The 15,713-nt window shown below is 36.8% G+C and overlaps 1 protein-coding gene and 1 long non-coding RNA gene across 3 annotated transcripts; one reads left to right on the plus strand and one right to left on the minus strand.

Annotated features, from left to right (window-relative positions):
* The first annotated feature begins 1,348 nt into the window (after positions 1–1,348).
* On the plus strand, positions 1,349–10,124 carry sgk2a (serum/glucocorticoid regulated kinase 2a). Of its 2 annotated transcripts, none has more exons than XM_034311633.2 (13): positions 1,349–1,529; positions 3,529–3,721; positions 3,812–3,864; positions 4,740–4,797; positions 4,981–5,064; positions 6,030–6,161; positions 6,314–6,426; positions 6,530–6,566; positions 7,261–7,347; positions 7,445–7,540; positions 7,635–7,790; positions 8,802–8,891; positions 9,226–10,124. In XM_034311633.2, exons 2-13 carry the CDS (start codon positions 3,704–3,706, stop codon positions 9,385–9,387), a joined length of 1,086 nt encoding a protein of 361 aa, XP_034167524.1. In that variant the 5' UTR covers positions 1,349–1,529; positions 3,529–3,703; the 3' UTR covers positions 9,388–10,124. The 2 variants fall into 2 exon arrangements, with proteins under 2 accessions (XP_034167524.1, XP_034167523.1); XM_034311632.2 differs by having other exon boundaries at positions 3,651–3,721.
* LOC128317037 (uncharacterized) lies at positions 10,118–14,692 on the minus strand. The gene is made up of 3 exons (XR_004579675.2): positions 14,455–14,692; positions 13,358–13,496; positions 10,118–12,375 (listed from the first exon to the last, which is right to left on the minus strand). It is a non-coding gene; the product is annotated as an uncharacterized LOC128317037 (long non-coding RNA).
* Between the last annotated feature and the right edge of the window lie 1,021 nt (positions 14,693–15,713).

Genomic DNA, 15,713 nt, shown 5'->3' on the forward strand with positions numbered 1-15,713 from the left:
TTCTTGGAGTTTTTCGAGAGCTGCGACTTCTCAGAGTTGTGATTCCTTGACGTCGTGCTCATAGTGAAAACTAAAAACAAGAAATAACGGCAGTCTTTTGGGTTTTTGTTTACATTTGAAATGGTTAAATAATGCGTTACTTTAATAACTGACTCGCTTTCGACAAGATTTTTTTGATCAAACTGTTCACATCCACTTTAAAAATAAATTAAGCACTAACCCAACAATTGTTTAATTCCAGTATTTGCAGATAAAGAGAAGACACAGCCCCTTAACGCACCTTCATCTCTGTCTTCAGACGGTTGCGTTCGTGTGAACACTCCAATGTTTAAAGGAGGAGGTTCCACGTTGTCGTGAATGCAACGTAACTAGGCTTGCTCACAGATTTAAAGTGGAAGGGCTGCACCGTATCAAGGTGTGTCAGAGGTCTTCCCCCTTTACCGTGTTGTAACAACGCATAAAAGATAGTGGACCGTGATTGGGAACGTGGTTTAGGATGGGCCTAGGGGTCAAATCCAGACTGATGAGGGGGCGTGGCCAAGACAGAAATGGAGGAAAACATCAAAGCTTCCTGACAGCATCATAACAGCGTACATCTTGGGCAAGAACGAACAAACACTACGAAAGAAGCAGAAAGAACGATGAGCATCCATGATGGTCCATGAAGGAATCTTTTAAAGACAGTATTAGTAGACAGTCGCACTTTTTAGCAGTGTCTGAACCAAGCTATTTTACATTAAATAAATAAATAAATAAATAAATAAATAGGTGCTACCCCATTAATAATTATGCACTTTATATGATTGGCCACTAGGTGGAGTAAATGCACATTCTGAGCCAACTCAATCATCAGCATTTACCCTTCAGTCCATTTCTGGAGATATTTTATTATGTTGCTTATTAAAATAATAAACAAATAACCAACTGGTGTTTGTAATAATAAATATAGTTAATTAATTAACAGGGATTGGTACTGTTTACATCTAACGCAATGTCTGTCTTTTTTTTGGTGAATTATTCTCTCTCTGATGGGAAATTGAAGTGATTAATAATAATAATAATAATAATAATAATTATAATAATAATAATGTACAGATCTTAAGTAAAAAAAATGTCATTCAGCTCATCCACATGAATAAAAAGTTTAAATTTGAGACAAGGCTGAAATTTGTTTGTGATTGTAATATATTGCATAGAAACAAGTCCTGCAGAATGTGATAAAGTTATTTTCCTATTGGAACTGCTATCTCACACATGCACGCGTGCACACACACACACACACACACACACATACACACACGAAGCTGCCTAACAGATTACACCCACCCACACACACACACACACACACACACACACACACACACACACACACACACAGAGCTCCTTAGCCCCAACTTAAGTTGATCATTCACTCAAGTGTTTGATATTTACTGCCAGCATTTAAAGCAACACTTTTAAATGATGCAAAGCAGATCAACGCTGTAAAAACGGGTTTCTGGGGGGAAAAAGGTTCGAGACACGACGCCCAGGTGAGTTAAGCGACATTCACTTTCCAGCACAGACCTATAAAATGCTAAATTAACCAGCTACATGTAAACAGCGCAAGATTTGGTTTCATGATTTCCTCATGTTCATCATGATACTTTCCTACTTCTTCATTTTCTTCTTATCACTCATGTCTTTTTTGAGCTGCATTATTTTATGTGCTATATAAATAAATTACTATAAGAATAAAAAAAAAAAAAAAAGCGTGCTGGGTAAAGAACACTTCAGCATATCTTGTTTACCTGCACAGGATTCATGCCCTTCCCCCATAAAACAGATTCTTGAACGAGTTATTTCTACCTTCAACTTCGCATGCTTTATAAAATGATCATAAAAAGGGGTAAACATGGGATATGAAATGAAATGCGGGTTGAAAATGACAGATTTAGGACTGTAGTGTCTTTAGAGTTACTTTGACTAAGATTATATTTGTATATTTTTCGATATGAGAGTAAATGCTTTTAATTTCCAGACTTTTTTTTTTTTTGCGTGAGACTTTGCAGGCATTATCTTGAGCAGTAACTACAGGTCACTTATAGATCATCTCTGTGAGTAAAAGTGTAACCGCTCAGCTCTGACAATAATCCCGTCTGTAACAAACAACACGTTTATACGCATTAATACGCTCCTTCTAAAACATTATAGTTTCTATAGCAACAGCTCATTCAGAAAGTCTTGTATGGGAGACACTCCATATAACCCATATAATATTATAACTACAGCTAATAATATTAACGGATGAAAAAAAAAAACTTATTTAACAAAGAAAAATGGCTGATTTAATATGGCAGAGTTTTCTCCACTTTGTTAGCAGATGTCTATTTAACATTTACGGAAGGAGTCTCCAGTGTCAGCGCTTTGTAACAGTCAGTTTCCAGACACAGGAAAGACTTCAGGACAGAAGAGTTCGCACAATTGTCTCATGACAAGCTGCGTTTTCTTTTCTTTGTCTCATTAACATCAAGGGAGAGAAAACAGCAGTGGCTGGTGAGGGAACGAGTGTTTATAATGTAAAAGGATAACAGGAAGTAACTTGACTCCTGGACGTTCAGCAACATTAAAAGTAACTATACAGTTAAAAAACACAATGTGGTGTTTACTAATAAATAAAAAAAAAATGTAATTGATGTGGTGTAAGTGGAATAACGCTGTCTGAAGTGTGTTATTCTTTACACATGAGCAGCTCTGACAGTAAATAGTGTAGCTGCAAATCACAGGATTATATTAATGTGTATGTTGTAATACGTTATCGTTTCTATAGCAACAGCTCATTCACAGGGATTTGCACGGCGGACGCTCCACATGAAACGGATTAAAAAAAAATCGTTGACATGGTGAAGTTTTCTGTAATTAGAAAAGTGTTTATTTAACATTTATGGAAGGAGTCTCCAGTGCCAGCGCTTTGTAACACTCAGAGCTGTAACTAAGTGTTCGGACAGTTTCAGGACAGAAGAGTTTGCGCTTTTGCGGGGTTTATTTCAGCAATATGACGAGCTGTGTTTTTTATTTTTAATAGAGAAAAGCGAGGCTGGTGAGGAAGTGACAGTTTATAGCTGCTGTAACGTAAGCGAGAATAGGAACTAACCTGTTTCACAGATGTTCCTCAACATTACATGTAAACAAAAACAGATTAAAAAGTACACGTTGTACTTCAATAAATAAAAAATTACAAACAACACTGTAGTTACTGAAACACTTTGTTGTTCAGTGTTAGTAAGTCAGCTGGAGTGTTTTATTTCTTACTTAGTATAGCTAATAAACTGGTAACTTGGTGTAAACGCATACTGTACACACAGAGTTTTTCAGTTGAACACAACAGCTGTGAAATCGCTGCATTTATTTTCGCTCACGCATTTCTTGCGTGTGTTTGGAGGTACACAGCAGTGAACTGAAAGCTACCTGTCGCAGGAATGAGCCGTGTTTAGTGTGTACACCTGATAGGTGCAGCCGTGTGACAGTGTCCTTCACGGGTTTGTTTTTCAGCCACAAACCTGCAGATCCAGTTTTTCACTGCTGCCTCTATACGCCGAGCAGAAAACACTCCACATAGTGGTCGAGTCATCAGACTTTAATGATTTGCCTTTCACACACACACACACACGCAGGTCAGATGTAGAGTGTTCTCTGTGAGCGGGTCACACCGGAATGGGACAGAGAGATGGCACACTACATGCAGGTGAGTCTTTGAGCCGTTTAAAGATCCAAATAGTTATTTTTTGTGATTTATTAGGAATCGTTATTTCCTCTAATTGTGTTTGTCTCTCAGTCACCGACAGCGTCACAGAGCGACGTGAATCTAGGAGCATCGGCAAATCCTCAGTGAGTTTTAATTTTAAAAAAAGTGAATTACAGCTTGCACAGAAAGCACCTTGCATGCTTTTATAACGTTATATGACTGTTAAATGGAAACACAGCACAGTCTCTAGCATTAAGTGAAAGTACTAATTCACACAAGGTTTCAGCCTTACACAGTTTCAAATTTACACTACATTCTCAGAATTCCCTTTAGAGTTAACTTCTCTGTTTTAAGAATAACTGAATAATAAACAGGGAGTTTGAAGGGTTCGGCGTAGAGTTAGGGCTGGACAATACGACACTATAACATCAGTACTGCGATAAATTAGTCACGATGCACTTTTCTGCGATTTCGTAGATATTGTGTTGAAATTAAATATTATAAACTTACTGAAAGCAGTTGATTCAATGTTAAAGTACCTTTTCATGGAATTTTTTTTCTTTTTAGTGTTAATTTATTTTGTAGACGTTAAACCATCACTGAACTCAAATCTTTTCTGAAACCTTCTTAGTAAAACTTTATATCATGATGTCCTTAAGTATTTCAAGATTATATTTTTGACTCATTAACCAGTTCTGTTAGGAGAGAAACAATACTACAGCTTTAATACTGTAAAATTTTAATACTACGGTGATTAAACTTTGTAGATATTGATTTATAAACTGAATTTCTCGAGCTACGTCACTCCACCTCATTGGTCTGTTTTAACTAAATTTGTTAAGCAACCGCGAGTCTGAATTTGTAATTTGGTTTAATATGTTGATTTCTTTATGATTATATATATACACATTAATTCGACACTGATGACATTAGATTAACACATTTATGCTTCTAATGAACTTACAAAAACGCGTTATGTTTTGACTCTGTGTTGACTCTGTGCTTTGCTTGTTTTCAGTGCCAAACCCACTGACTTTGACTTTCTGGCCGTGATCGGAAAGGGAACGTTTGGCAAAGTAAGAATTCCACACACCCCTTGAGAAATGATTAACTTTTTAACAGCAACTCAGCTGGACCTTGTTTATTCTCTTATCTTTGGGATTTACTGCAGAAGATTTAAAATATTACACATTTCGTCCATGCGAAGGCAAACAGTTTAAGCAACGGTATCAGAATTATGTTTTTTTTTTTAATCGCAGGTGCTTCTGGCTAAACTCAAAGCAGATGGGAAATTTTATGCCGTGAAGGTTCTGCAGAAAAAAGTCATATTAAAGAAAAAAGAGGTTTGTGTTGATTTTGTTGTTGGTTATTTGCTGCTGTTTGGCTGGACGGGGATTGCTGTTTCACTTGAGAACAAAATGAAAACAAAATTGGCTTATTTTTAGTCTAATCTAATCATAATCTGTCCTTTGTACCATCATTTATAGCCTTCACGCCTTGGCCTTTTCACTGCCACATGTCAAGTACATTCATAAAATGGATTTAAGACAGCAAAGAAACTAACAACTAAAAAGTGTACTCCTATTTAGTCACTAGGAAAATAAAATAAATGTGGTTATACCACAGCACTGTTGAATACTGGACTGTGAAGGGGTTGATTAATTTCCTATAACAGCAGCTCTGACAGTAGTGCAGGTTTATATTAATGCGCTCGTTGTAATACCTTATCGTTTCTATAGTAACAGCTCGTTCACAGGGATGTGTACGGCAGACGCGGCACATAAACGGATTAAAAAATTCGTTGATATCAAGTTTTCCGTAAGGAGAAATGTGTTTAACATTTATGTAAGGAGTCTCCAGTGTCAGAGGTAAAGTTTCTTGACATCTTCAGGATGTTAGTAACATGACAAGCTGCATTTTTTCCCCTCTTACTAACTTCAAGAAAGTGGGGGGGGGGAAAAAAAAGAGAGAGCGAGAGAAGCTGGTGAGGGAACGATTGTGTATAGCTGCTGTAGAGTAAGTGAGAAACAGATAAAAAAAATGACGTGTCATTCTTTAATAAATAAATAACAGTAATTGTTGGTAAATTGCTACAGGATAGGAGGAATAAAACACTTCCAGACGTGCCGTTATAGGTAATAAATAATCAGTCACTCATTATTTTACTACGACAGCACCACACATTGTTATTCCTTATTTAATGACAAAGCACGATAAGAGGAGTTATAGAGCGCTGACTTGTGCAAAAGGACACAAAAAGACGGGTCTTTAAGTTGTGATCTACAGCTGTGATCTTTTTGTCACCCAGCAAAAGAATATAATGGCTGAGAGGAACGTTCTGCTGAAGAGCCTGAAGCACCCCTTCCTCGTCGGCCTTCATTACTCATTTCAGACCTCAGAGAAGCTTTATTTCGTCCTCGACTACGTTAACGGAGGAGAGGTAGAGTCTGAACGCATGGAACATGTGTCCTTATCATAGAACGCGTTTTGGAAACAAAGTTCAAATACAGATAATACGGTTTATTAGGTAGACAAATCCGCTAACTAATAAAGTAATCAGAGATTGTGATATGCATGTTGCCTTTTTTCCAGTTATTCTTCCACCTTCAGAGAGAGCGATGTTTCTCAGAACCGCGTGCACGTTTCTACATCGCAGAGGTGGCGAGCGCCATCGGCTACCTGCATTCCCTCAACATCGTTTACAGGTCAGTGCCTGGGACATTTCCTGTTTTTTTTTTGTTTTTTTTTTTTTTTTTAAACGATATGATCTTGTTCATTGCTCAGCTGACTGTCTTTGCTGATTTTCAGGGATTTGAAACCAGAAAACATCCTGTTAGATGCACAGGTGAGGAACTTGTTTATCTTTCACTCAAATGTGTTACAGATTAGTGGGAAAGATCTTTTTAAAGTCTGCTTACACCTGGACATTTCCTGTATATGTACCGTCTCCCGGTCAGATTTTACCCACACGCATTTACAAGTGCAGTCAAATACTACACCTCTGTTTTAGCCAGACTGAAACTGAACAAACAGAGAAAGTAAATATACACACTCCTTATTGACTTTAAAAAAAAAAAAAAATTTTTTTTTCATTTGGTATGTAGCCATGTTTAAACTTACAGTGCACTCTGACTGTTTTTAACCAATCAGATTAATTAGGGTGTACAGATGATCTTTTTCCAAATCAAACACATGCAGTTATGTGGAAACGCTGATGTAAAAGAGAAACAAAATTCCAAGACAAAGCCATCATGGACCTGTATAATATGCAAATCAGCTCAGTGTACTTGGCACCCAACTACCTGTATTGCTCATTGCTCACAAAAATGTGTTGCTAATCTCTTTCAATTCAGAAGACATTAAAAAAAAAAAAAACGAATCACTCACGTGACAATGTATTAGGACGAGTTTTAGTTGTCAAATTTAGACACACATACATGCGTCTTTAATGCACTTGCACTTGATGTTTATGGCTAAGAATGACTGAAATGTAATAAGCGTCTCTCTCTGTCAATTTTTTTTTTTTTTTTTTTTTTTAGGGCCATGTGGTGCTGACTGATTTTGGCTTGTGTAAAGAAGGACTGGAACCAGAAGCCACCACGACCACGTTTTGTGGAACACCAGAGGTGAGAAGCATGTGGGAAAATTTTTTTTCCCCACCAGAGATTCAGCTTTTTCCTTCGCCTCCGTCATCATCATAAAATGTCCTCTTTCTCATTTTAGTATCTCGCTCCAGAGGTGCTTCGGAAGGAGCCTTACGACCGCACGGTGGACTGGTGGTGCCTTGGTGCCGTGCTGTACGAGATGCTCTTTAGCCTCGTAAGTCCTACTGCGTGAAAATCTATAATCTTTAAGTCTACAGAACACGGATTTCGATATGATTTGTGACTATAATAATCTGCGTCACATCCAGCCCCCGTTCTACCGCCGTGATGTAGCAGAGATGTACGATGCCATCTTGCACAAGCCCCTGCAGATACCTCCTGGGAAATCCGACGCGGTGTGTCACCTGCTGCATGGACTTCTTCAGAAAGACCAGCATTGCCGGTTAGGGGCCATCGCTGACTTTGTGAGTGAACACTAACACAAAATGGCTCCAGGTCTGATGTCATTAATCAAATATGGCAAAATATGTCTGGCTTGGCAGAAATTTAGTTTTTTTCATTTTTTTTTTTTTTTTTAAAAACAACGCTTAAGGCTGCTTTCACACGTTTGGCAACTTGCACACTGTAACCATAACAACACTCTTGCTAGTATCGGCTAACTGACTAGCCTAGCTTGCTCTCTAGGTTAGACTTATTATTATCAGTAAAGCAGATGAAATAAGGATTTGCTCATTAACTCCAGTGATGAGGAGGTTGTCTGTCCTTGCTGTAGCTTTGTAGACAGAAAATCAAGAGAATTTGAGCTGCTTGTGTCACATTAAGTACAGCACAAAAAATAATTTAAGTTTTGTTACAATATTTAAAAATATGTTTGATTCAGCATGCTGTAAATCTCCCCATATTTATTCACTAACACACACACAACTTCTGATCTGATTTATCAGGAGTTATAAAAAAAAAAAAAAAAAAAAAAAAGCGCTTGACATCACTGCGCTTTTTTGAAACCTCTGAAGCTCCACTATTGGAACTTGACTTTCACTTTCCACCAAAAGTAAAAAATAAATTTGTTTTACATGTCAGATACGGATCTAATCTTTTACTTGAGGCCAGACCATTTAAAAAGTGTTTGAGATCACATCTGGATCTCATATCTTTAGAAACATGGAGATGACTTCACTAAACACGCAACAAATCAGATTACCGAGATCACAAGTAAGATTAACCTTTTAATTCGGAAACACAGAGAGCTAACGCTAAACATACTTGTTAAAAATGCACAGTTTTCCTTTTTATGACAAACGTAGTCATTCAGTGAAAACAGTGAAGAAGCGAACATGTCTTGGCCGGCTGACTTAATTTGGACTAGTGGATTATTCTTCTTTTTTTTTTTTTGCAGAACTTTTCAACAGCAGTGCTGTAAGGTTGTCACAATGACGTAACGATTAAACTGACATTTATACTGTTTTGTTTTTCAGCTGGAGATTAAAAATCACATTTTCTTCAACCATATAAACTGGGATGATCTTTACCACAAGCGGCTCACTCCACCATACAACCCTAATGTGGTAGGTAATGCTTTATGCATGCTGATTTGAGAAGATGATTTCAGACATTGCCAGTATTTTATATATATATATATTTTTTAAGTGTTTACTTCTTCATTAGTACTGCTGGTGGTCTGTAACTACATTTAGACCCAATATTTTTTTTCCTAATAATTTGCATGATCTTTTACTGTTTTTTGATTTTGCAAATTTCCATCAGAAGAAAAGAAGTGATTGAATGTTTTAGCTATTTTCAGCACAAGAGCCGAGATGCAGAATCATCGTTATTGCTGCAACAGTAAAAGCAGTCGTTCTGTTCGCGCTGACCGTTGTCCGTGTTTCTTCATTTCCCCAGAGAGGCCCGGCTGACCTCCAGAACATCGATCCAGAATTCACCAGAGAGATGGTGCCCAACTCTGTGGGCCGAACTCCGGAGCTGAGCGCCAGCCTGGCCACCAGCAGCTCCAACGCCTTCAGCGGCTTCTCCTACGTATCCAGTGAGAACAGCTTCCTCTGACTCAACCAGACTAGAGTTTTGATCTCTTCATCAGTTCTGCTGAGTGGCTGTAAAAATCCCCCAGCATCTGAACAGAGCGACTCTTCCTTCTACTATCAGATGTACCAAATGACCTGGAAGACTTTTTTTTTTTTTTCTTCTCTCTGCACTGACTGCAGTCTCTCCACTGCTTTGGTTGAACCTCAGAGCACAAATTTAAAACACCAGCACTGAACACCCAAATGCTTTGGATGTCTTGAATTCTAGCATTAAGAAGTCGAGTAGGTGAGAACGTACACAATATAACTACCTTTTCTTTATCATGTAAGTGTTTTAGATGCGTCATAATATTTCAACTTGAAGATGAAGCACTGTGAAAAGCTCAAACGCTATTAAAGAAACAGCTTTGCTGCAAAACGTGAGCCGAACGGTATAAAATGTAGGTTCCTGTTTTTATTCCTTCTCAACTGTGAACTTCACAGTCAGTTTTCTGATGCCGCCCTCCATTTAGGTTCTTTACTGGATAATTTAATAAAATATAATTCTAAAAGAGGACATTATGTATAAACAAAGCGTCCACATTTAAATACTGTAATCGGGGGAAAAATATAAGACGGCTTTTTAACTATATAGCTGTTGTTGAAGTTTTATATTTAAGAGTATATGATTGGTAATGATAATTACATGTTGTGAGTGAAGCCTATATTTTAAAGAACATGGTATTGATATGAACAAAATAAAAACGTGTTGTTGGTTAACTCCTGTCTGGTTTTGTTTTTCCTTTCAATATACATTTATAAAAGACTGTACATAAACGATATAGAGAATATAAACTATTTTCCTGCATTGTTGAATTTTCAAATACAACCTACTAGCGATCACCAATTAACTCACACCATTTTCTTCTGTTTAAGAACTTTTTCTCACATTTAAAAGACGAAACTAAGGAACTGAAAGTCGTGTTCAGCTCACAATGACTGAAGACAGGTGCAAGATGGCACCTCTGACTAAATGCTTCACCTGCTGACATGCTCGTACCTGTACATATGATCCAGCCGGAAACGCACAGAAACTTATTTTAACTTTCACACTTTAAATTAAAAATAAGCCACTCACCAAACTCCTATTCTTTCCTGCTAGTTTCCTTATATGGTCAACGTTTCCTGTTCTCATTTCCCTTCTCACTTGCTGTTTGTTATTTATATTCACACCTAGTTGGTTGCATTTTTAGACAAAAAAAAAACGTGTGTGTCACCAAACCTCAGTCCCATCCATGCCTAGTTACTGTTGCTATATAGGTCAGGGTTCTGAAAATCCTTCTGTACTTAACAAACACACTCATATACACATATTTATTCCTCATACACACAATATTTACTGTGTAATTTTCATGCGATGGAGAAGAAAGGCGATATTTTACACAGTTCTTTTCGTTTCGATATTTTACACGGTTCTCTGAGAATTATCATAGAAGTACAACTGCTTTAACCTGCCATTATAAAAACTGAAACACGCCAGACGACAGTGACGTTGACGGGTGAGCACTGGATGCCGTTTAGCAACCAAAACTCTCCTAGTGCATTATATAGAGAGTTTGTGGACTACTGTTGTGTTGTTGTGGTTTTATACCACAGCGTGGTTGAATGCTCGAATCTGATTGGTCAGTAGGCGTGCATTATTTTAGTATAACAGCACGGCTCGGACAGTAGCTCCAGCTGTAACGTGAAATCCAGGTTTATATTAATGCGCTCGTTCTGATGCGGTATTGTTTCTATAGTAACAGCTCATACACTGGGCCTTGTGCAGTAGATGCTCCAGATAATCTAAAAATAATGATCAAATGGATTTGAAATCTTGTTGTTTAACAAAGTAAATCATAATTGTTCATGTGATGATATTTTTTTTTTTGTTAGGGGACATTTATTTAACATTTATGGAAGGAGTCTCCAGTGTCAGCACTTTGTAACAGCCACAGTGGCTTGTGAAGTTTATCAAAGGAAAGTCTGCAGGACAGTTTTTACACTTTCAGTTTCTTACTAAAATTACAAGCTGTTTTTTTTTTTTTTTTTTTGAGCAAGATTGAGAGAGATTGAGAGAGACAGACAGAGAGAGAGAGAGAGAATCAATTGTGAGAGAGAAAGAGGGGAAAAAAGAGCAAGGCTGGTGAAGGAATGACTGTTTATCACAGCTATAACATAAGTGAGAACAGGAACTAACTTGTCTCTCAGATGTTCCACAACATTAAATCTAACTATATCGAGGGCAAAAAAAAAAAAAAAAAAAGGATTGAGATATCCCTGTGTTTTAGCATGCATTAACACACAATCTATCACGTTTCACACAAAGCAAACAATAACACATTAAAGATTTTTATGTGGTTAAGAAAAAATTAAGATAACAATCCCAGTTCGAACTCTAAAGAACCGAGGCTGTTTTTTTTTCCCTCCCTCATTCATTTACTTTCGAAACGGTGATGTGTCTCAGCCACTTGTGCAAGCAGTGGAACAGTTATCAGCACTGCTGGTAGTTGCGTCAGTCAGGGTACCAGCAAAACGCTTAATGTGTGAAGGGGAACCGAGTCAAAAATCATGAGGGCACGAGCCAAACAAAAGAAGAGAGAAATGGCGGCTACAGCTGAAAGAACACTTATGTGAGATCTGTGATAAACATCTGATATATAAGCTAATGTACATTTATGTCAGCTTTGTGATAAACATCTGATATACAAGCTAATGTTATTACGATAAAAGGTGCTGTTCCACATTCCTGGTAATCATTATAAAAAGTCTGTTCAACTTGTACATTATGAATGAGTTTAAATGCGATTAACAATGTGAAAGCTTTCATTTGGTGACATGCTTATACCTGTACTTTTTTTTTTTTTTTTTTAAATGTACATCCTGTAGTTTAAAAAAGAAGATTTTGTTCCATGAGTCCTTTGCAGGATCTGATACTTGGGCCTCTGAATTGGTGATCGCTGGCCGTCATTGCATCACAACTTATATAAATCTGAAAAACAAATTAAAAATGAAAAGAGTAACTACTTTTACAAACCATAATTCAACAGACAGAAAAGTGAACTGCTCTGATTTGCTATTATACTCTCCCTCCCCCTTTCTACAGTCCTTATATGGTCAACATTTCCTGTTCTCGTTTCTCTGTTGCTATGGCAGATAATTGTTTTGTCCTCTTGCTTGTTATGCCTAAATTAATCAGATTGTGCATTATACATGCTCATGTATTCCTAACGTATAAATAAATAACCAAACAAATGATTCTGTCAAAACGAGAGTGTGATGATTATTTCAAAAGAAGGAGAGAATGAAGGATGGAGATGATGTTGAGAAGAGCACATGCATATCAGGTGGGTATTAACGACTTCTTCTGAACGTCTTCATGAGTATCAGCAAGGTGTTTGTTCATTAATTAGGATAAGTGATTAGTGATTAGCGAGCAATCCTCACCACAGGGTTTAAGTCTTTACATGCTGTATTCCCTTCCATCAGGTCCACCCTGACTGTTCACAGATGGTGCGTTGGAAAGATCGTATTTACGAGTTAAACGCACGTGAACGCCACCACAAAGTCGCAATTACGAGTGGAAAACTCTGGATTTTCTACGAGCTCTGAGTTTCTTGTTGGGGGCGTGTCAGTAAGAAAACATGGTGTCTGTAGCTGAGGGTAAATTAGCTGAAAATTGAACGGGTATTTAGCAGTGTCAAGTCTTTCTCAGGCTTTTTTTTATTTACAATAAAACAAGCTAACTTCCTGCATTGTACAGTTACGATATAATATGTAATGATAAAGTTTAAGGTGGCTTCATAAATTGATTAAAAACAAACAAACAAACAAAAAAAAACACATCTGATGCACATTCTTTGTTGTTCATTTTCTAGAAGTAGAGTTAAAAAAAACCTTGCTGTATTTTTTTTGTAGTTAATTAAGAGACGGTACACCGCCATCTTGCGCCAACCAAAGTGACTTGAACGCACCTGATGTTGTAATTACGACTTCCCAACTCGTAAATACGAACTTCCCAGGAGGACTTGAGTGACACCGCCCCCTGCTGGACAATCATGCAAACACACCCAGGCTGAAGTACAGGATTATTGACAGCACACACACCCAAAACTGAAATTAAAGTGCACACAGAGCTGATTAGAGACCAGGCGCTTCTCCAGGAAGTCAATTTAACATTGATTGTCTTCACTTTGAAGAAATCTCTTAACAAAATTGACTAGCTATGATGTATATCATGGCAAAAATAAATACACACCAAAACAACTGACTTCTGTCTCATCAATATTTCATACTGTGGTGTTGAAGTGTTTAGTGAAATTACATTTAAATATTTCTTTCATGTCTAAGACTGTGTTCTGTTTAATTTAAATCTCACATCTGAAGTGAACTTGTATGCTGAACTCAGCAGATCTGCCACTAGTTAGTAATATTTTTAAGTAAATTACAGCATGTGTGGTCTCATACTGTTTTAATGGAAAAAACACAACAATTAAATCACATTATATATTACTATATACACTTTATATTTAATACATGAACAGTGAGTAATTATCCTGATTATTGTACTGTTACATTAGCATATCATTTGGCTCAGTTACATGCTGTTGAATTCTCAGAGTTGCTTTTAATGTTATAATAAAATTAGATATTCTATAATAATATAGAAAATGTGATAAAGTACATAATTAAAAAAAAAATTAAAAATGGCGCATGCAAGATCTAGTCAGCTAGCTAGGTTAAGAAATATTAGCATACAATCATGCAATTTATTATAAGGTGTTTTATAATTAATTTAGACACAAAAAGATCAATTAGGTCCTGCCATATATCATAGACTGAGTAGAAACCCAAGAGAGCTAGTTAAACCTTAGTAAATAAAATTAAACAATTATAGCTACAACAGCTAACGGTAGCTAGTTAGCTACACTTTAACCCCAACCACCACTGACTAGTTAAAATAGCGCAAATATTTCACGTTTTATTCTGTTAAACTAAAGCAATATCAACAAAAAAAACGCGAAAAAATGACTAGTTTTAGACAGACATGTTCATTATTTTGGGACCTTACCTGTTGTTTTGTTAGCCTACTGATAATTGGCGCCAATTATTTAAACAAAATGGCGTAGCGTCAATTATTAAAACAAAATGGCGTCGCGCCGATCCACAGAACTTTCCAGAAAGTGAGTGGTGTTGGGGGAGGGGCGGAGTTTGCCAGCTGCTGCACTGTTGTTCAATATGGAGTATGTTTAGCGCCACAAAAGCAAAAGTAATGAAAACTTTTGAAGGGTTTTTGGTTAAAATAAGTAAATAAATAGATAAATACATACATTTTTAGATCGTTATTTTTTAGCTCTTACCTGTTGTTTTGTTAGCCTCCTGATGAATGGCGCCGCGTCAAATTATTAAAACAAAATGGCGCCGCGTTAAATTATTTAATCAAAATGGCGTCGCGTCAATTATTAAAACAAAATGGCGTCGCGCCAATCCACGAAGGTGAGTGGTGTTGCGGAGGGGCGGAGTTTACCAGGTGCTGCACTGTTGTTCAGTATGTTTAGCGCCACAAAAGCAAAAGTAATGAAAGCTTTTTAAAGGGTTTTTGGTTAAAATAAATACATAAATAAATAAATGTTTTACCCCAGTGCTGTCTATTCTGGATTCTTTACCTGCAGCTCTTGAGTAATGCAGGTTTATATTAATACGCTCTTTCTAATTCGTTATCGTTTCTATAGTAACAACTCTTTAAACAGACTTTACAAAATATCAATATGGTGAAGTTTTCTGTAAGGTTTAATGTGTTTATGTAACATGTATGGAAGGAGTCTCCAGTGTCAGTGCTTTGTAATGTTACTGTTCAGTCAGAGGTAAAGCTGTAACTAAGTTTTCTGACATCAGTACAGAGGAGTTTACGCTTCTTTGCGGTTTTTCGGTAACATGGGACCACAATACCAGTAATAAGAGAGAAAAAAAACTAGCGAGACTGGTGAGATAATGACTTTAAAGCTGCTGTAATAAGTGAAAACAGAAACTAACTTGTTTTGCCAATGTTAAATGTAACTATAAATGGATAAAAAAAAGTATGACATCATTCTTTAATTAATAAAAAAATTTCAATTGTTAGTAAAGTGCTGTGGTATAAGAGGAATAAAACACTTGGAGATGTGCGGTTATAGGAAAAAAAATCAGTTTCAGGGTGATAAGAGCAACTTCAAACAAACTATGAGAAACTTGCTAGTACAAATGCAGCGTTACAAAAATGAGAAAATCTGAAGCAAGTATCAAATTCAGGACTACAATCAAAAGGAAAATGTTGTTTCTTTTAAATCAGCA

The sequence above is a fragment of the Pangasianodon hypophthalmus genome, chromosome 16 (assembly GCF_027358585.1).
Source record: "Pangasianodon hypophthalmus isolate fPanHyp1 chromosome 16, fPanHyp1.pri, whole genome shotgun sequence".
In the NCBI taxonomy this organism is placed as follows: Eukaryota; Metazoa; Chordata; class Actinopteri; order Siluriformes; family Pangasiidae; genus Pangasianodon; species Pangasianodon hypophthalmus.

Coding starts and splice junctions, on each gene's coding strand:
- sgk2a (XM_034311633.2), top strand. Junction 3,865..4,739: donor GGAGCATCGGCAAATCCTCA/GTGAGTTTTAAT, acceptor GCTTGTTTTCAG/TGCCAAACCCACTGACTTTG. Junction 7,541..7,634: donor ACGAGATGCTCTTTAGCCTC/GTAAGTCCTACT, acceptor CGTCACATCCAG/CCCCCGTTCTACCGCCGTGA.